At 38.4% G+C, this 22,339-nt stretch overlaps 1 protein-coding gene across 6 annotated transcripts in view; it reads left to right on the top strand.

Annotated features, from left to right (window-relative positions):
- Positions 1–22,339, top strand: part of CMSS1 (cms1 ribosomal small subunit homolog) — a 383,373-nt gene that overhangs the window by 180,952 nt on the left and 180,082 nt on the right. Inside the window, exon 1 of one of the 6 annotated variants that reach the window (XM_073804341.1) lies at positions 20,180–20,201. The exons of the other annotated variants lie outside the window; for them this stretch is intronic. Within the exon in view, the coding sequence (XP_073660442.1) occupies positions 20,195–20,201 (7 nt within the window). The 5' untranslated portion in view covers positions 20,180–20,194. Of the gene's footprint in view, positions 1–20,179; positions 20,202–22,339 lie in introns of those variants that run through there. 6 annotated transcript variants of the gene reach the window in all.

The raw sequence follows: 22,339 nt of genomic DNA, 5'->3' as shown, positions 1-22,339 counted from the left end.
TAAGGAAAGTGCTTTTTTTTTAAGTAAATTAGCATTTCAGTAAAGCCAAGTCATTGAGAATCATATTAAATGAAACTGTGGATGACTGGGACTTGAAAGGACTTTAAAATTATTTGCTTTTGAAATATGCCTATCAGTTTTATTTTTGCTAAACATGGTAGAATGGAAAGGAGAGGAAGCCACATTGCATCTCATGATGTCAGGTATTCCTTTGTAGCTCTAGACATCTTCATTCTGAACGTCAACTGGTGGTTTATCCTTGATATAAAACATCACAAAGTAGTCAAAATGAACACGTTCATAGGAAGCTATATTTTGCATAAAGCACATTTGAAATCTTCCCATTTTAGGAGACTGGACTTGTAAGCTTAAAGTTCATAAGGTTTAGATGGTAATAATAAAAATAAATATATACTTAGAAAAATCATTTCTTTCAAAAGATTGGCCCTTATTATTTGGTATATACAGCATAAATTAAAGACACTCTGCACATTTTTGAGAAACTTCATTCATAATTTGACAATTTTTTTCTGCTGTAAAACATGCCTCTTTGTTGGCTAACATTTTCCATAGGAAAATTTTGCTGAAATTTTTTCCCAAATAATGATAAAGAAGCCTAGCTACATTGTGAAACCTTGTTAAATGAATGAAAAAATTGAGTATTTTTATGATAGTGTGATTTGTTACTGTAGAGCAGTTCAGAATTACTTATGCTAAATACTAAAACCTCAGTTAGTTTTAGATAAGAGCAGTGTATATAGCATCTGTTACTTCTAGTGGGCTTCTCCTGAAAGTCATTTCTAATTAAATGTCTGGCTTATGAGCACTAATGAAAGTTATCTTGATGAGGTTTCATATGAGGTAGGGACCAACAGAAGTTGCCACGATGATGACGACCTGAATCCAGGGAAGCCAGAGATTGCACCTCTTGAGTTGAGATGAAATGTTTACCAGAAGCTCCACACCAACCAACCCCAGTCAACAAATGTCAAGAGAGCTAGTTAAATGTTGAGATTTGCTGCTGTTTCTTGTTTTCTGGATAGAGAGAACAGCATGGGCACTGGCATGGAGGGATGAAGCAACCTGGCATGAACTGTACACGGTTTCATAATAAGGAGCATAGGGCTAGAGGAGCAGTAGGCAGCATAGCATGGAAAGAAGGTATGTCACACAATGCAGCTGACCATCCCAGAGACAATGGGAAGCCAGGGAAGAGATTTAAACCAGAAGATAACATTAATGGCTTCACATTTTAGAAAAGTCGTTCTAGCATCTAAGTGGAGGACAACTTAGAGGGTAGAGAGATCCAAGGCAGGGGAAGCAAATTAAAGGTATATTCCAGTGGCTCAGCATGATATGATGAGAGCCTATAGGCAGTAGAAGTGGAGTCAGAGAGGACGTAGAAGGATCAAATATGAGAGATGCTAAGTAAGATAGTAAATATACCTAAATAATTTGTTTTCATGGGATTTTGCCTTTAAAAGGAATAAAATTCATTTTTGGTGTTTCCATGAAATACATTTCAACAACAAAAAAAAATAGTTGATTTTAGCATAGAGGCCCTAAAATGTATGTCACAAACGGTATAGTTTAACTAAGCTCGTTTAACTTCCAAATTTTATCAGAAAAATAATAGAATGAAATCTTTTGAATGGAGCATGAGACTGCTGAGATCAGAACTGTTGGGTGGGTTTCTTTATGGAACAGTTAGCTTACTTTGTTTGATGGCCTAATCCTAGCCAGTCGTTTACAAATGTGGATGGAATAAGAGGAATCCATTACCATTGCTAGAAAGCCAGTTCAGAGCACATAATATGCTTATATACATTATTAACCTAAAAGAAAAAACTGCAAGAAAAATGGAAATAGGCCAAATTTTCCACGTGCAAATTATGTCAGCTGGTCCTCTTTAAAATATTCCATTTTGAAGCCACTCATAATTCTATCTGCAGCCATCCTTTACATAAAATAAGAAATAGACATTTCAAAAGAAAACACATTTTTAGGCCATACCTCTGGAAAATATTAGAAATAAATTCTTAATAGTAAAGCATTTAGAATTTGCATACTCAGAATAAAATCTAAATTTGAAATTCTCTCTTCAGTAATTCCCTCTACCAACCAAATTCATCAGAATGGAAAGATGCTAAAGATGTTATATCATGTTCGCTTTTCTAATAGGATAATTTCTTTGTGGGAACTAAAGTTCAAGGTGGTGAGCCAGCATTAGAGTCTAGATGTTCATAAGTAGAAATGGTTTATTTTTCTCTCCCTGTTTTTTGTTTTGTTTTGTTTGTTAGTTCAATCTCATGAGAAACAAGAGAAAATTCTTCAGGAAATTCCGCTTGAAGATGGTAATGTTTTAAAAAGGGAAAGATTAAGTCTGTCATTGTGTGTGTTAAAACATCACCTATATACATCAATACAAAACCCATTAATTAAAATATTGTTAGCTTTTTATTCTTGCAGCCAACATTTATGGAATAATGATGATATCCATAGCACTGGTCTAGTGCTATGGGGACATAAAAGTGAATGGGACATGGTTCCTGCCAGCCCTGAAAGAGGGCACAATTTAGTTGGGAGACAGGCTCACAGATAGCTATTATATAAGGTTGAATTTGTCTAGAGGCTGAAAAAAAAAGAAATACAGAGTACTATAAACTGTGAAATAGTTAACTCATTTGTGGTTGAGGGAAACCAGAACATTATCTTGAAGAACTTGGCATTGAAGTTGAATCTGAAGGGATGGAGGGATGGGAAGGAAGTAGCAGCATTGGAGGAAAGGGAATTCTGAGCAAAGATTACTTAGAAATTGGAAAGCAGAGAATATGTCTTAGAAATGACGAGAAGCCTACTTCAGATGAAGCAGTAAGGATAATAAAGTGAGACTTACAGTACCTTATAGCTGTCTTTGGAAGCCTTTGGAATTTATTGGACACTCAGAGCAAGTTTAACTAAAAGGTTAAGAGTCTAGGAGCTAGAGACAAATTGCCTGAGTTTGAGACCTGGGTCTACTAAATATTAGCTGTGTGACTTTGGACAAGTTACTTAACCTCTCTGTGTCTCAGCTTGCTCATCCATGATAAGAGATGAAATTCGTACATCAGATATTTTGAAATTCAGAATTTTTCAGAAAGATTATATTGTATAGTAATTAGATGTGTTAGATAACTTCCCCAACAAGGTCTCAGGCAGTGCCTCACCAACACATTTGTGTTTTCACAGCAGTCAATATGGGAGTTTATAAGCGGAATAAAAATGATACATAGCCTTATATGCATTCAATTCAGGTTTTATCCAAATGAATTTGTTACAAACTAAGGAAAAGCTACTGGCTTTCAGTGCTTTTTAGATCTCAAAATTATGGATAAGGGGTTGGGGGCCTGTAGCAGTACCATTCTCTTAAGATTGTTGTAAGACTCAAATAAGATGATGTATTTGTAGGGCTTGGCACCCTACTTGGTACTTGGTAAGTGATCATTGTTACTCTTTCTGCATTACTAGTTACAAGTGACATGGGAGAGTAAGTGACATTTCCAAGGTCTCTAGCTAGGCTAGAGTCAGGCAGCTGAAAGCATTTGACACTGGTGAAGTACATACTATGTTTGCTGGACAGTTGCAACCCTTCCAGCCAAATGAAGCATAATGAAGGCATGAACTTTGGAGAATAGTGAGACCAAAAAGATAGTGGGCTTGCTAAGGAGGTATAAGGGTGAGGCAGGAGGCAGAAGGGACCCCCAGGTTTGGGAAACAATTGACCTCTCGTGTTTGCATGGGTACTGTGTCCGAGTGCTGTCCCGTGCATTTCTTTGGTGAGCCTCACAAGCACACTGTGCTGATGTGTGGTGCTTGTAGTTTTTTGACACCTGACCCTAGTCCTTTCACACCTCCTTATGTTTAACCACGCTGCCTCTGCTGCCCCAACACTAACTCTGCCCCTACCCTCCTGGCCTACTCCTACTTAATCCTTAGGACTAAGCTTGAATGTTACCTCTTCAGTGAAGCCTTCCTTAAATGATTTAGGAATAGTCAAACCCTCCTTCCTCCATCCAGACTTCTGTGGCACCCTTACCTGTCACAGCATTTGGCACGTTGCCTTAGCTCCTCGTCTGTGTGTTCTGTCTCCCCAGTCATTCCCAGTAGTAATCCCAGCACCCTCAGTAATACATAACTGTCATTTAAAACAGATTTAATGAATGTTTGAATCCCTACTTTCCAAGTGGAAAAGTCAGAATATTTCAATAACTTGTCCAACATTGTGCAGTTTGGTTGGAATTGGGGTTTAAACCAGGTATGCCTGATTCTAAAGTCCATGTTATTTTCTCATCTTCACCTAAAGGAAGAAAAAATGTGTACAGATGTTTATTTATGCATGTACAGGTGTAAATACTAGTGAAGGTACATGAGAGGATATTACAAAGCCAAGTATAATGTTTTTTGCATTGTACTTTCTGGACAAATACAATATGCCCTTTTAGTCATTTGTAAATATACATAAATAGAAGTTTATGCTTTGCAATAGTTGTTTTGTTTTTCTTTCTTTTTTTTGTTTTTTGTTTTTTGGCCTCTCCACATGGCTTGCGGGATCTTAGTTCCGCGACCAGGGATTGAACCCGTGCCCCCTGCAGTGGAAGCAGGAGTTTTAACCACTGGACCGCCAGGGAAGTCCCTGCATTAGTTGTTAAATAATCCTGTTTCTGTAAATCTAATATGATCATTAGTTTAAAACAACATAAAGAAATGGAAAGAAATTGGTAAAAACCACCCAAGATCCACTACCCAGAAATAACCTCCTATAAGATGTTAATGAGCTTCATTCTAGATGGTTCTCCATGCATAAAGACCTATGTTCATAATTTACAGAAGTTGGATATTATGGTATTTCTAGAAATAAAATAGGGAGATTTTTACCTTCAGTACATTTTTATTGGAATCCTGTTCTCTTAACAAAACCTCAGACATGCCATGTGTATTCCCACCTCTGGACCAATTGCTCCCCACTCTGTAGAATGCTGTCCCCCAGTACCACTCAACTAATGTTCTAGACTCCTTCCAGCTTTGCTCAGAGCTGGGCTTTTTGGTGAGGTCTACCTGATCAATCCACCCGTACACTTTCAGTCCTTTCTTAGACTGCTCTTCTCTTCCTTTTTTTCCCACAACACTTACTACCTTCTTACATACAATATTATCTGCTTGCTTATTTTATTATTGTCTGTTTCTCCCACTAGAATATCACCTCCGTAGAGGTGGAGGTTTTATCTCTTTTGTTCAGTGACCTATCCCTTATGTCTCTTGTACATGTTGTTCATGATGCACAAAGATGTACATGAAACACCTAGAGTAGTGCCCAATACATAGGCATTCAAATAGATCCTTGTTGAAAGAATGAAAATGTTACAAGAACAAAGAGTTCTGAATATAGCTTTGTAGTTGGTTAATCAAGGCTCTCTCATCTCCTTGTTTAGTAAATTTATGTGAGCTAATAAATTCTTTAGAGAGCTCAGTAAGTAGAGCTGCAAATACCTTCAAGTTTTACTGAAAAGGCAACTGAATAGCCCTGGCTATTCCTGTATGTTTCTGAATCTGCTACTATTAGGAGATTGCTACATAGAAACTAAAGAGTTTGCCTGAGAATATATGAAATATATTTCATATCTGAACATATCTTGCACTAAAATGCCTCATAGATAATCGAGGCTTTTGTTCTGTGGACATTTCATCCTTTCTAGAATCCAGAACACTTTATCAGAATTCAGAGATGAGTGCTCAGGCCAGTGGTGTTTAAGAGCAATTCATTCTCCATGTTTTATTCTAGTACTAATTGATAATATTTGTCAATTGGAAAGTTGGAAAGTTTCTATTCCTATGAAAACATGTAGAAATTTGGGGTAGTACCCCATAGAAGTATTTTGATATATGTACTTTAGTATATGTTCTTTGTTTTTTGTTTTTTTTTAAATTTATTTATTGGCTGCATTGGGTCTTCGTTGATGCGCGTGGGCTTTCTCTAGTTGCGGTGAGTGGGGGCTACTCTTTGTTGAGGTGCGTGGGCTTCTCATTGCGGTGGCTTCTCTTGTTGCGGAGCACAGGCTCTAGGTGTGCGGGCTTCAGTAGTTGTGGATTGCGGGCTTAGTTGCTCCGTGGCATGTGGGATCCTCCCGGACAAGAGATTGGACGCATGTCCCCTGCACTAGCAGACAGATTCTTAACCACTGCGCCACCAGGGAAGTCCCTAGTATATGTTCTTAATGATATTATATATAAGTACAAATACTACCTTTTCTTTGTTGTACCATCTTTTGTCTTATGCCAGCCATGCTTATTATACATTTTGCATCTACCAATTTATTCTGAAGCCTTATGTTTATGAGTGAGTGCACATTTTTGTTCAGGTGATTTTTAGAACTATTTTTGAACCATTAAATTGTTTAACCATGGAACTATCCAGACCACCATTCATTTGTATGACTCTGTTAATGCCTTATGTAGTATTTCAGAGAAAGTTCCTTCCTCGTTTTTCAAAAATGTGCTTATAAAATTTGTGATGACAATTGAACAGCCCAACCCTATGAAATGGTAATTTATGCAGCAATAAAAAATAAATAAATCCATGTAATGTTGGCTTGCAGCTGAAGGCAGCTGTGTTAAGCATGTTTTTTAGTCTCTTACATCAAAGTAATACATGCAGTGCCATATGAGAATGTGTAGGGCGGACGTCTTTGAAGTACCCCCATATTAGCTGAGCTTTTGTACCCACTCTACAAATATGAGGGAATTCATTGTTCTATGTCCATGAGGAATGATAAACACAATAATGAACTTATCAAAAATGCCTTTCAGATGGTTCAAAACCTTTTTACAGCAATTATCTCACTTGCCTTTAGAGCCTTTTGAAAATAATTTCTCAAGGACATTTTTCTCTAACTTCTCTGAATTATTGAAGTAGCCAAGAAAGATTTCTCTAAGTATTGATGTAGAGAAATTGAAGCATCCCGTTGTTCACCTAGAATCTCCATTCCCAACTGTTCAAACCAGTATGCTATATGACTCTACAGTAGTTACTGAGAAAAGTAAAATCAGAGGATAAAAGTAAAGGAGAATAGGCCATCTGATGGAATAATTTCAGAATGTAGAACAACTTGCCAAAAGAAGTAAGAACGTGGATTTTGTCTGAAGAGACTGAACGAAGGCCAAGAGGAGAAAAATCCTATACTACATGATATACATCAATTACCTAATAGATTTTCTTTTATTGTTTTGTTTTCTGTGATATGTTAATCAGAATGAAAAAGGGATGTGTGTGTGTGTGTGTGTGTGTGTGTGTGTGTGTGTGTTCAGGTATAAAGCACAGGGTAACATAAAACTGAGTTCTACCAAATGTTCAGGTATGGTATGATTGATCCATATTTCTGGAAGTACATCATATATTGGCTTAAGCAGATTTTTTTTTTTTTTTAGTGAAATTGGAATGTGATTGTTTGGGAGCCAAAAATGCATTCTTTGAGTGCAATTTTACTAGTAGCAATTTATTTATTTATTATGTAGGATGTCTTGTCAAACCAAATTAAAGGTTATATTTTGTCTTCTCCATGAGTAATCTAGAGCCAAGAATGAAAACCACATAATATATTTTTAGGATTAAACCATTTATTACTGATAGATAATGGCAGAGCAGAAACAGAAGGCACCAGTTAGTCTGCATTAGCTCATAAGCCATGAATAACTTCTTTGTGAACTCTAAAGGTTTGTGAAATTCTATCACTTGCATTAACTGTCCTATACATTTCTGATGTGGTCAATTGTCCTCTATCCCTGGTCACTGCAAGGGGCTTCTACTCTCAGGATCTTTGCCAAGAATTTCCCCCTTTGGGTGTCTTTTAGAAAGAATGAGCCTCCTCTCTGGCCAACCACTTTAACCACTATGGAGGAGGGATCTCTGTGTAGAAAGGAAAGACTCCTGTAGTCATAACAGAAAAACCTATTTTTTTTTTACTCAGAATCCTGCCTGATTGAGAAGCTAAGTTAAAATCATATATACAGCTATTTATTGAGGACATTCTGTGTTGCCAAACACCAAGGCCCAGTGTACAGAATAAAAACTGAAATAGTCCCTTAATTCAATGTGCATATGAAATAATGCATTTAGATCTGGGTGCCATATTTTAAAAGGTATATTAACAAACAAATGACCACAATGATAAGGAATTTGTGCAACAGGGACTCCAGAGCTAAATAAACTGAGGAGTTTGATCATGGAAGAAAAACTTTAGTGGGAACAAGATAAATCTTGTTAAATATAAATATTTAAAGGGTTTGCCACAAGGAAGGTATAGGGAGTGGGAGTGTAGGATAGGTAGTTAGAAATAGCATATTGAAACCATGGTCTTTTTCTTTATAAAACATGGACTACCAGAATTAAAGCTCAGCAAGACTTGGGTTAATTGGAGTACTGAGCAAATTGAGTGAAAAATCCTACTGGAGGCCATAGTTTATTTTAAAAAAAAGGTTGAGAAACACTGTTTCAGAACATTCAAAGAGCTCCCAAAATGGAATTTGTTGTCCAGTAAGATAATAAGTCCCAGGAAAGTAAGCTAGCCAAACCGTACTTTTAAAAATAAGTCTGAAATTTCCTTTCAGCCTTCTGAGCGTCTCTTATAATCATAAGAAAAACTTGTTTCAAAGGCCATTTCTAAAGTCCTGTTGCATATATCCATGAAGCATATTGAAGGCTAAGGCCAGAACACAGTGTATCACAATGCTTTGATTCTGATAGGAATCTCATTCATGAGATACAATCTGCATGTGGACCAAAGTCAACAGCAAGAGAAGTCACAGAAGAATTAATTGCTATAAGGTGTTAAATTTTCTTTTATACCTGTTTTTTAGTCTTGTAAGAGGAAACAAGGTAGAAAATGCTAATCATTTTTATTTTAATAAGAACCAAATATATTGAAATTGTAAGACATAAAGATAGCTTACATCAACAGGATGCTTGATGGATGGTGCCCATACATCAGTATGTAAACTGATTGTGAAATATCTTGGGATCAGGTGGTCTTTCATGAAGCTTGGTACACTAAATATATGGCCCTCCATTTCATGGTCATAAACATATACCATTGTAAAATAAAGAGAATAAAGATGTATGTGTGCTTGGTGGGGTTTGTAGCTTAAAAAAAAATAAAGGAAAAGTATATCACTGGCATAGATTATTTTTAACAACTCAGTTTAAGTGCTAATGAAGGTTAGTCTTCCTAAAAATTCCTAGCGAAAGAAAACAAGAGGACGGTAACTACGTGATCTGTAGAATTTACTTGAGGTTGGCTGATTTGTATGTTTACCTTTTTTTAATGGGGATAATTGAGATGTTTGTTTGTCAAAGAGAGAAATCACAGATTGCAGATAGGGAGAGAGACCCAGAGAGAGAGAGACTGACTAAAGTAAAATGGAGTGGTGGTGGGTATGGACCCTAGAACTCAAGTAGAGGAAGGAGAATGGTTCTTCCTCTACTTCACTGGTTCTCAGTGGGGGACGCTTGTGCCCTACATAGGACATTTGTCAGTGTCTGACAAGTCACAGCTGGGATTGGGTGGTGCTGTGGCACGTAGTGGGTAGAGGCCAGGGGTGCTGCTAAACATCCTATAATGCCCAGGGCAGGCCCTACACCAAAGAGTCATCCAGCCCAGGATGTCTATAGTGCCAAGGTTGAGAAACCCTGATCTGGCTGGGAGAGCAAAGAAATGTTAGGTGCAAGAGATTTAAACTAAAGAAGCTTGAACCCTATGGCCTTAATCTTATTAAAACAGAAAGCCACATGTTTGACAATACTAACAATTCTGTTATTAACGTGAACTGAAAGTCAGAATTCGTTTAACAGTCTTGAGACCCCGGTTAGTCTCTTCATGGGTACAGGTAATAAAAGTATTTTGAAATTCCATTTTAAATTGCATGCATATGACCAATGAGCAAGTCAGCAAAAATGCCTTTGTCAACTTAAAAATAACACTCTAGCAGTAAACATTTCATTAACTTGATTTGGCAAACAATAATGCACATGGTTTTAAGATATAGCCCCCAATCTCTCATCCTGTTGGATTCTTAAAAGATTTCAAGGGTCGTATTCTTCCAGGTCATTATTCTGTTTCTGGGGAATATCTATATTTTGCTAATCAAATTAAAGTAAAAAAGAGCTGGTACACCAGAATGCAAAGATGAGTGGTAATTTCATTGTTTGTCAATACATGTTCATAATAAGCTTGTTTTTACTGTTGTTCTATTTCAACAGCTATAATAAACGAATAAAAACTAAAAGCATTGTTATGAGGTCTTTGATTTTAATCCAAACCATAATTTTTTTTTCTTTTTAGAAAGTCTGAAATTTCAATCTTCCAAGTTTCTCTTGTAAGAAAAACTGTTTTAAAAGCCATTCCTATTTTTTAGTTCAATTCTGCCTGGTAGCTAGATGGTACAAACAAACAAAATAATCCTTTCTGTTTGCTTCCTTGAAACATGGAAAAGTGGAATTGTCTAGATTAGCTCTTTTTACAGAAACACCTGTTACATACACACTTAAACTCCCACTAATGGCCAGTTGTTCATTCTTGGGACCAGTTCTTCCCCTCAGTAATTTGTGCCTTAGCCCTAAATCTGACAGGTGCCTTCATTTTCCCGGCTAAAAGCTTCTATCTTTGTTTCTATTAAAACTTGTCTCATAGTACCAAGTAATTGGGAACTTTCTGTGTTTCCAAATTTTTGTATGGATTGTTAGAAATGTGGTGTAACTGTGATTATACCTTTAGCCCAGGTACATTTTCTCATGGACTATGAAGGAAAAATTAGCAGTGATTTTTTTTTCTCAACAAATTCTTCAGTCTAACAGTGAGAATAACATTTACCTAAGGATTCACAGTTTACAGAGCATTTTCATATACATTATCTTGTTCGGATCTTGCAACAACTATATGATGTGAGTATTATTATTTATACTCTTGGAGATAAATGAACTGTCAATTTAAGTGAGGCTTATGGCTTGGAAGCTCACAAAGACCAAAGTGATCATCCGGAAATTAACAGCCAGGTGTTCTGGTTCCTGCCTTATGGGTTCCAGTCCTGAGTTCTGCTCTGCTTTCTCAGGGACTCCTGGCCATGTATCTAGGACTGTAGGCAATTAACTGGGGTAGGAGAGGGGCCAGAGGGGAGAAATGGGGAAATTCCCTAGACAAGAAGAGCATCTCTTCCTATCTAATAACCTATTTCTTCTGGAGCCCCAGTACTGCAGCACTTCTGTTTTGGCCAGTTTCTCCAGTTGACTCCAGCTTTCACCTCTATTCCTTGGTCCAAGCTGTGACCCTGTTCTCTTAGTCCGCCTGTTCCTGCATTTCCCTGTTCCTGCAAGGCACTCTGCCTTTATAATGAAACACTTTTTTAATTGTGGAATTGTTACATTCAAAGCAGATTTTTTAAAATATTCATCAGTTTATTCTCCTTAATACTTTTCCTGCAGAAAAACATCTAAGGTGCAAAGAGTAATGTAATCATGTTTTAATATACCAATATGTTATTGATATGTTAATATTAAAAGTTAGGCATTAAAGTGATAGAAAGGAAAGTGGAAATAAACTTTTACTTATTCAAATTGGTTTTAGCAAAACTCACATTATTCATAGTCAATGTTAAGATTTCAGGTAGATAAAGAAACTGGAGTAGTTCTTCCCTTAGTTCTAAAGCATCTGGTACCTTCTTGCTAGCAGAAGAATGAATCATGCCCAACAAGAGCAGTAATGCCAGTGTTTTGTTTCTGAATGTAATATTAAGAAGGCTGGGTCTTAAAATCTCATAAAATGATTATTTTTGCAATTCTTTATTTGCATTTGTATGTTTATGTGTGAGAAAGAGAAATATATTGAACTCATATTTTCTGAGTAGCTGTTATATGACAGATACTGTTTTAAGCCCTAGAAATACAGTGATGAACAAAACAGAAAGTTCCAGCCCTAATGACACATCCACTGGGAGGTGGGAGAAGGAGGTCAAAGAAGAGAGAAAGGCAAAGACAGAAATAGACACTGGGTTTCCATATCAGGACTTGAAACCACAACCGCGGCTGAACCATAGCATGTCAGAGAACTTAACATTGATCCATTGACCTACCTGCTCACTGTCTCACCAGAGTTACACTGAGAGCTGTTACCATCAGGGCTGGGGAGATAACAAGGTGAACACTGAGTATTCTACCACCTAATGCCGGCCACACCTCTCAACTGCAAATGAAATCAACAAATATTTAGTGAACACCTATTATGTGCTCCTGTAGGTTTTCGCTCCTAGCTACAATTAGGATTACAGCAGAACCTTTTAAAAATAACAATTTTTATACTCCACGTAAAACCAATTAAATCAGAATCTTGGGGATGATATCCTGGCATCAGTATTTCTCCAAAGCTTCCTGGTGTGATTCTGTTATACAGCCAGGGTTGAGAACCCATTTCCTATCAGGTGCCCAAAGGGAGAATAGAAGAAAAAAATAAGAAAAATCCACCCATGTTTGTAAAAGATAGTACCTTTCTGAAATCCCATAATAAATGTGGGGGAAGCAAACACTTATTTTTCCTGCATATTTTTATCCAATAAATAAATATTTGACTCCTTCTGTGAGTGGAAGGGAGTTGGAAAAAGTATAAAGCATGCCCTTTCCCTCAAGGAGCTTAAATTATGATTAGAAATAAAAGGCAGAGAGTCTAGAGAATTGAAAATGTTCAAGGAATATCTCCAAATGGCAAAAGGCACACATAATCTGGTCTATGAGTTCCCATAAGGACAAAGGACACTCCAGAGTTCAGAGCTCTTCTGAGGCAAAACCAAGAAAATCATTCACCCCCACATTAATGCTCAATAAAACATTAGTTTTGCAGCAGAAAACTCCCATTTACAAATAAGTAGCCCATGTCTTATTTAAAGAGAGGATGTTCTCATTAGAAATGAATGTAACCATTTCAAGTGGCTGATCCATCAATTTGTGAATTGTGATATCAACTTGCAGGGACACATGCCTCTCCAAAGGCTGAGAACAGTCAATGAATGTCCCAAGTGAGGTTTTTAGGAATAAATAGGAATTTATTGAAGAATATAATAATAATAGTAAATAGGAATACATTTAGGAATATAATAATAATTGTTTCAAGAAATATTCCCATTGTTGAAGATATATGAAGTGATTTCATATATTATTTAATCCTCAACAAATATACATTATTGAGAAAATGAATCACGTGTCACTATTAAGTAACAAATTTAGGTTTTGAGCTTAAGTCTTCCAAGTCCATTGTTCTTTCAAATACCCAGTGGTTCTCAGTCTTAGTTACACATCAGAATATTCAGGGAACTTTTTCAAAATTGCCAGGGACCAGCTCACCAGTAGTTCTTACAGTAGGTGGAGGGAGCAGTGGGAGATGAAGATGGGGAGGGTGACAGGGAAATACCATAGGTGCTTCAAAAATACACATCGTTTCAGTGATCCTTATGGTTACCTCCTCTGCAGTGAATATTAGAATAGATTTGTCAATAGTTAAAAACTTGGTACATAGCTATAACAGTAGAGAATTTTTATGAAAAGATAAAATAAGAATAGCATGAGGGGGGCTTCCCTGGTGGTGCAGTGGTTAAGAATCTGCCTGCCAATGCAGGGGACACGGGTTCGAGCCCTGGGACGGGAAGATCCCACATGCCGTGGAGCAACTAAGCCCGTGCGCCACAACCACTGAGCCTGCGCTCTAGAGCCCGCCTGCCACAGCTACTGAAGCCTGAGTGCCATGCTGAAGCCTGAGTGCCACAACTACTGAAGCCTGTGCACCTAGAGCCCGTACTCCGCAACAAGAGAAGCCACCACAATGAGAAGCCTGCACACCTCAATGAAGAGTAGCCCCTGCTCACCACAACTAGAGAAAGCCCGTGAGCAAAAACGAAGACCCAGCGCAGCCAAAATAAATAAATTAATTAATTTTTTAAAAAAAGAATAGCATAGAGGTAACAGAGTTTTGATATCTCATAAATACCAAATATCTGGTAACCTAACTCATAAATCACTCTCTTATTACACAAACCTTGTTAAAATGTAAATTAAATGTAATGTATCCTGAAGAAAATTGCTTTGAAAATGTAGGCTCAGGCTTTCCACATCACGAGTCAAGATCGAATTAAATAAAACTTTTCAGACCAGTCACTCCAGGCTCTTGCTAGACCATAGAGTTGAAACCAGTTAGTCTTGTATGGAAATTCAGAGTCATACTACATTACAGAAAGAGTATTTAATCCAAAAAAAGAGTGAGAGTATTTAATCTAAGCAAGATCTGTTTCTGTCTGAAAAATTACTTAATTCCATAAAATAATACTATTTGTAAAGTTTAAATCTATCCTAGATAGTCCTATTTTAGATCTGAAAGGGTTTTTTTAAATAATGTTTTCTATCATGGTAGCCTATTGGAAACATCTTTAAATTAGATAACTTTTAATCCATTTTGCACGTGTTTAAATGTATGTGTACCAACACAGTCTTTAAATGTATTCTCAAAATGGAGGAGAGAAGCTATATTTATATACATATCCAAAGAATGTTCTTCTTTTAATTAGGCATTTACCAACCACAGTTTCCAAGGGAAGTAGGATTTGTGGGTGGTACTACTTTTCTAGGGGAAAAGTGCAGCCTATTTACAGTTTTGTAGAGCTTAGTTCTCTTGTAGCTTGTATAGACCTTTTGTTATCCTCTTATTCCTTTCATGATGCCTTTTTTTTAATATTTAATTTTTTCTTTTATTTCTTTTATTTTTTTTTAATAAATTTATTTATTTATTTTTGGCTGTGTTGGTCTTTGCTGCTGTGCACAGTCTTTATTTAGTTGTGGCGAGCGGGGGCTACTTTTCCTTGCGGTGCATGGGCTTCTCATTGCGGTGGCTTCTCTTGTTGCGGAGCATGGGCTCTAGGCACGCGGGCTTCCGTAGTTGTGGCACGCGGGCTCAGCAGTTGTGGCTCACAGCTCTAGAGGACAGGCTCAGTAGTTGTGGCGCACAGCCTTAGTTGCTCCACGGCACATGGGATCTTCCTGGACCAGGGCTCAAACCCGTGTTCCCTGCGTTAACAGGCAGATTCTTAACCACTGCGCCACCAGGGAAGCCCCATGATGCCTTTTGATCATATAACTTATTGAGATCTCTTTGGGCTAATTAAAGAGAGATGAAACTCAGTGTTGTTAATCTTCCTAATAATTACTTGGTATCGTATTTCCAGAAAAAGAAGCATTCTTTCTCCTACCGAAGGTGAGTTCATTTCGTCTGTAATCTGTATTCTCAATTCCATAACAGCTGATTTACTCTAGAACAGACAGCTTCAAGTTCGCCTTCTCACCTATATATCTTCAGCCTCCCCTTTTCTCTCCAACATCCACTCAACCTAAAACCATTGCTGACTTTTTCATCTTAACACTTGGGCTCTCACCACACAGGTCACCTCCAATATCCTTGCAGGCAAACCCAGTGGATACTTTCTACCTTTGTTTATGTTACTTCACCTTTTAAGAACATTTAACACTATAGACCACTCTGTCCATCTTGAATTAATTCTTCCCTTGCCTTCTGTGATTTCTTTTGCTCCTGCTTTCTCCCTATGTTTGCTTTTTCTCAAGCCCCTTTGTTTGCTTTTTCTCAAGCCCCTTTGATGGCTCATCTTCTGTCCATCTCATAAATGTCTATACTTCCCAGGGTTTTATTCCCAACTCTCTTACTCTTCATTTTGTCCCTGGATAATTTTGTTCATCTTTGGCTTCAGCCAGTGGTACGTTAGAGCCAGTTCCTAAGAACCAGTTGTGCACATCTCTTCTCAACTTTTTGTTCAGTGACCATCATCTTGGTAGCTTGAAATTGGCCAAGGTGGGAGTATGTATGCCACAGAAATAGGCAAATGCTACAAATCGGGCAGGGGGGGATTTTTGTTTTATTTTCTGAGAGCTAGTTTAATAGCACACCACTGGCTTCAGCAATGATGTATATGCTGCCAATTTCCAAACCTGTGTCTCACACTTTCTGAGCTCTAGCCATTATTTCCAGCTGATTTCTGGCCAGCTCTCTTGAATGCCCAAATGGAACTCATTATCTCCCAAACCAGCACTCTCCTGCACTAGTCCATGCTTTGGCTAACAGCCCCACCATTCTCCTGTCATCCTTGCAGAAAGCCAAAACTTCTCTCTCCCTAAACCACCGCATCTAATTGATTGGTATGTATATATCTCCACCATATTTCACAAAAGATTTAAGTTAGCTCAACAATATACATAGTAGGGCAGGACAGAATAATTTCTCCCATAGTGTTAGTAAAGGAGGGGATCTGGGCACAAGAGAACTAAGCACAAGAAAAATAGATGAACTCAGAAGTGAGATAGGTACACAAAACACATGCCATGGAGTCCAGCCAGCTACATCCTGCCAGTTAGTTCAACATCCTGAATTGCTCTGGATTCTTCTTTGCCAGCAAGGCAATATCACAGCCTCCCTATTCACCCTCCCTGCCCCCGGACTTACTGCTTTCCCAGCCTCCCATTCGCTTCCCACAATGCTTTCAGAGAAATGATTCTTAAAATCAAATCTGATTCTAACACAAAACCTTTCCCATCAGCTTAGAAACTTTCAGTAGTTCTACACTGCCTTTGGAACAAAGTCCAAACACACACCCAGAGGAAACCTCCACCAGAAGATTTTTGGTTTGTCCTTTAAGGTTTTTCTCAGATATCACTCCTCTGTGAAGCCTTCCCTGGCTCCCATAGGCCCTTCTTCCACTGTATAATGTATAATGTATATCTATATTATATAATAATATGACTTGATCAAATATATATACATTTGATTAAATTTACAGTTGTTGAATGCCACTTTATGCCATATTTAGTATTGAGAATACAGAGTAAGACAGCCCTTGTTTTTTAAGGACCTCTAGTTGAGAAAACATATTTAAGCAAATTATAGAAAGTGTGGTAAGTTCTGTACTGTAGAAGAGAAGCAAGCTACAGAAGTAACAGGGAGGAAGAACAGGAACACTGTCTCGTAGCACATATTACCATCTTCTGTGATTATTACTTGTGTTTCCCACTGGAATGGGAGACATGTATATCCCATGCACCACAGTGGGAAGTACAGAGTAGGTGTGCAGTGGTAGGTGTATGTTGGATGGATGAATGGATAGGTGAATGAAAGAAAATTGCAACAACTGCCCAAAATTATTTAGAAGATGATCAACAAATTCCAGTGATCCTTACTCTCTTTGTCATCTATTACCAACTTTATTTAGAGTTGGGTGAATGGGGGTGTATGAATATGAGAATGTGTACATCCTTACACTGTATAGGATAAATCCTTGCCATGGGAACTTCTTTTTGTGGTTCAGCCAGTTTTGAATCTGTTAGCCTTCGGGGAGGAGCTCAGGGTCCAGCCGTTTCAGTCAGCCCTTTGCTAAATACATCCAAGAAGTCTGTCACTTGATGGTTCATTTGCTTTACAGTTTGCCAGAAGCTCAGGCAAAAGGTCCCAATGAAAAGATCTCTGTGTTTCTGTGGTCTCTTGGTGAGGGGAGAATCCCCAGGCCGTCATCCCATCACTAAACAATACATCCAGTTAATCTTACTAGATTAAAACAAAAAAAAGTCCCACACCATTCTAAAAGTTAATAGTTCAGTTTCACCCATAGTCTTATTCCCTCTAATCTCTGAAGGCCTCTGTTCATGCTAACATAAAAGTGTCTAGACTCTAGAACAGTGGTTCTCAGTCCTGGCTTTAAAAAAAGGGAGGGCAATACCCAGCTCCACCTCCAGAGAGTTACTGACCTGCAGCAGGGCCCAGTCATCAGTAGTTTTTGAAAGTACCCAAGTTGATTTTAATGTTTAACCAGGATTTGACCTACAGTTCAGGCCAGAAAACCTTACACTTAGCCTGGAATTTACTTCACGTGACTGCCTCCTTCTTATCCTTCAGGTCTCTACCTAAATGTCAGCTTTTCAGTGGGCCGTCCCCATTACCCTGTGGCTCAGAGCACTTACACCATAATCTGAAAATAACTTCTGTATTTATGGATTTTCTTGTTTATTATCTGTCTTCTTACTAGGTTAGGAACTTCATGAGATATTTATTGGCATCTACTATTACAAGAGTCACAGCTCGCCTTCAGTAGATGTTTTAAGTTGCAGTGCCAAAGATTGCCTACCCTTACCACTGCTTTACAAGAGAAAAACGAAACGCCTTTTTATTCACTAAGTAATATACAGTAAGTCCCCTATATACGAACCTACAAGTTGCGAACTTTCAAAGTTGTGAACGTGCATCTGGTTCCAGCAAGAAACCAGAACGTTTGCCATCACTATCAGACGTGCGTGAAATTGCAGCTTGCCCTCGGTCTCCTATTGCTGGCGATCCTTTAGCTCTACCATCTCCCACCTCCTCTCCCTCCTCCAGTCAGTAACTCTTCTTGCCTGTTCACTTGATGCCAGCCCCTGTATGCCAGCTGTTATACTGTACTACTGTACTATAAGATTTAAATGTTTTCTTTACTTTTTGTGTTTGTCTATTTTTAATGTATTATTTGTGTGAAAAGTATTATAAACCTATTACAGTGCAGTACTTTATAGCCGACTGTGTTAGTTGGGTACCTAGGCTAACTTTGTTGGACTTATGAACAAATAGGACTTATGAATGCCTCTTGGAATGGAACGTGTTCTTATGTAGGGGACTTACTGTATCCTTGTGAAAAATTCAAGCAACACTGCTAAAAGTGAAACTTTTAACCCCCATTCTCCAGGAGTAACCGTTGTTTATAGTTTAGTGTTTATCATTTAAAGTATTTTACAGTATGTACACAGATAATATACAGGCTGAATAAAACAGAATTGAACACTTTCAAAAACGTATTACTCAGTAACTATGATGTATATAAACTTGCAGTTAAAGCTTGGAGTTGCCCTTTGGCAAGACACCTGTAAGGGTAACTTGACAATTTAGTGCAAACTACATTTTCGTAAAAAATCCTAGTTACTGAGTGATAAATTTCTGAAAGTGTTCAATTGCTTTTGAATCACCCTGTATTTTACACACACACACACATACACATACACACTTCCTGAAAATGGGTTCTTATTGTACCTACTATTAATGAAGATTATTTTACAAGTTAGTTCTCCCAAAATTGAGGCTTAGATTTAAATTGTTTTAAGGGATGATACGTTTGGTAGTACCTTCTCACTTTATCACAGTTGAGCTCTTTGGAAACATACTAGTTCAGGGATCAGTGAACTATGCAGGCCAAAGCTAACCATTCACCTGTGTTTATAAATAACAAGCTATGCTCATTCATTTACCTATTGTCTATAGCTGCTTCTGTGCTGTAATGGTAGAGGTGAGCAGTTGTGACAGAAAACATATAGCCCACAAAATCTAAAATATTTACTATCTGGTTCTTGGGGGGGAATGTTGGCTGACTTCTGCCCTAGTTGATCAGAAAGATTATACAATCAGTAAGCAATCAGAATAAACCACATGAGCCCAGTGTATAAAAATGTGTTGATGATGGGAGTTCCCTGGCCATCCAGTGGTTGAGACTTCTCCCTCCAATGCAGGGAGTGCAGTTTCGATCCCTGGTCGGGGAGCTGGGATGCCACATACCTTGGGGCCAGAGGACAAAGACGTAGGACGGAGGCAATGTTGTGACAAATTCAATAAAGACTTTAAAAATGGCCCACATCAAAAAAATCTTTAAAAAAAAATGTGTTGATTGTTCTGGGGTTTTACATTTCTAGCTAAAGAAAGAGTGGACTGTTATGTCTGTTTGCTTTTTTAGCAAGGAAATCTGCCAGAGCATTCGTGAGCCATAGGATAGGAAAGGAGTGGAGAGGCATGTTGCATCTAGCTGGGTCCCGTCTTCCTGTCGGGCAGGTCACATATTCTTCCTTTCTATTCTCTCCCTTACCAAGGGGAGCAGTACTTGTTACAGAGGTGGCCAGGGTTTTCAGAATACCTGTAGGATGGATCCTTTGAATTTAAACCAGTCTGCCCTGTCTCTGCAGCCAAGCTTCATAAATTATTTGGCTGAACAATTAAAGGGCTGTGCGCTTTGTTGAATGCTGCTCCAGGTCCAATGGGGTGACCCCCTGCCCCAGCCACTCAGCATGCAAGGTAAGGGACCCCTCACGGTGTCAGCTGTGAGGGAAGCTCTACAGGGCCTTTGGTTTTCATCTCCGCTGGACTTGCCTATTTTCCCCAATCCCAAGTTTTGTTGGAAATGCCCCTCTTTGGAGATTCGATCAAAAATCTTGCAGTGATGAGTCTTTAAATGTTTGCATTGGCCAGCTTGGAAATGGTGCCATGACAGGTGGAAAGCATTATGGCAGGACAGGCTTACCAGGAGCCAGCCACCTCCTCTTTGCCTTGGATTGGTCTCTAATGAGTCTCTAATTGGTCTGTTTGGACTGGTGGTATGTGAACTCACAAACTGATAACTCTTGACTAAATCATGTACATACTGGCCCTGCATTTGGTTTCAAGTTAGGGTTACAACATCCATCTTAAATTTGAATTATTTGGAGGCTAGAGTACCCTTTTTGTACCCATTTTTCTTGTTTTGCATCCCTTGTGACTCTTCTTTATTGTTCAGTTCATTGCCTCTACAGAAAAATAGGTGTTAATGCATTATATCCCCTAACGAGTATTTGCTTTTATGCTTCTGTGATTTAGACTAGAGTGTCCCTATAACCTCAGTTATGAACATTCACATTTTCTAGAACCAACATTTCCTACCTGCCACTTTTTTCTGCTTTAACAAGATTTGTACATAACTACACACTCTTTCAGTAATGCAGTGTGGGGATGGAGGTAGCCAAATATTTGAATGACCTGTATAGCTGAGAATAAATAAAGCTGACTTATACAACTAAATGTTTATCTGCCCATTGTATGGGTGTGATTGGCCTGAATTTTTAATGATGAAATTACAGAACTGGAAGGGACCTTGATGATCATCTACTTGTACAGATGTGGAAAGGGCCTATAGACCTGGAGTGACTTGTCCAAAATGATGAAGCCTAGTCCTTGAGGCATCAGACCAGATGGCATAACCTATAGTTATACATCCCCCCCATAAGACTTCCCCTTGGGGACTTCCCTGGTGGTCCAGTGGCTAAGGCTCCACACTCCCAATGCAGGGGGCCCAGGTTCGATCCCTGGTCAGGGAACTAGATCCCACATGCCGCATGTAAGAGCCCACATGCCACAACTAAGAGTTTGCATGCCACAACTAAGAAAAAAGTTCCCACATGCTGTGAGGAAGATCCCGAATGAGGCAACGAAGATCCCCTGTGCCGCAACTAAGACCCAGCACAGCCAAAAAAAATAAATATTAAAAAAAAAAAGACTTCCCCCTTAAAGCATGATTTAAACAAAAGGAAATGCCAGAAGCTTTAGTTTGGGTTCATATTGCTCTCTATGATGAGTATGTGTGTGTTCTAAGGCTCTGTCTGCTGTCTGCAAATCAGACATTCTTGCTAGGTTGCATCAGAGTCCAGGCGGCATGATTGATGAAGAAAGGGCAAAGGAGGAATGATGTAATGGCTCATGCAGCATTTACCTGTGAATTATCTCTAGCTGTGTACTGCTCCGTGTCTGTGTGACTCGTACTGAGGCACCGCCATCCTTGTTACTCAGCACTGTAGCCTTACACTTATCTCACCCTATGTTTCTCTCCTTTTCTTGCCAAATCTGATTAGAAGCACTTTTGTTTTGAGCCCATGTTTATGAAGCCATAAGTGGACTTTGTACCGATGACCATGTGGAGAAAATAAAAGAATGTTAGAATAGGAAAATTATTTATTGACTTGGTCAAATCACCTTGATATCTCTCTCAACTTGGTTCATTAAATACTGACACAGTACTTACTATGTGCACCATAATGTCGACTCTGATAGTTTTCTTCCTTACGTGGTTATTTTATTTTGTCTCTCAGTTTCAGTTCAACAAATTCACAGCAAACAAACCTATAGCAAGTGCCTACCTGTGTCAGTGACACATGCATACTTTACACTTTTTCTTGTAGACCTCAAAGCAGTTACTACTTGTACCCATTTTAGAGGTGAGGACACTGGTCCAGTTCACCTAACTAATATGTGGTGGAATTGGGATTGGAATCCTGGTCTCTTGGCACCAAGTACAGTACATTTTCCACTACATCACAAATGTCTTTGATTTATGTAATCAAAAAGTTTTTTGCAAGAAAAAAGTCCAGTTCTCTCTAGTTGATATTCATACTTGATTTAGTATC

This window comes from Tursiops truncatus, chromosome 4 (genome assembly GCF_011762595.2).
Source record: "Tursiops truncatus isolate mTurTru1 chromosome 4, mTurTru1.mat.Y, whole genome shotgun sequence".
Classification (NCBI taxonomy): Eukaryota; Metazoa; Chordata; class Mammalia; order Artiodactyla; family Delphinidae; genus Tursiops; species Tursiops truncatus.
Note: the sequence above shows the minus strand (reverse complement) of the source record. Positions and strands in the feature narration are given on the sequence as shown.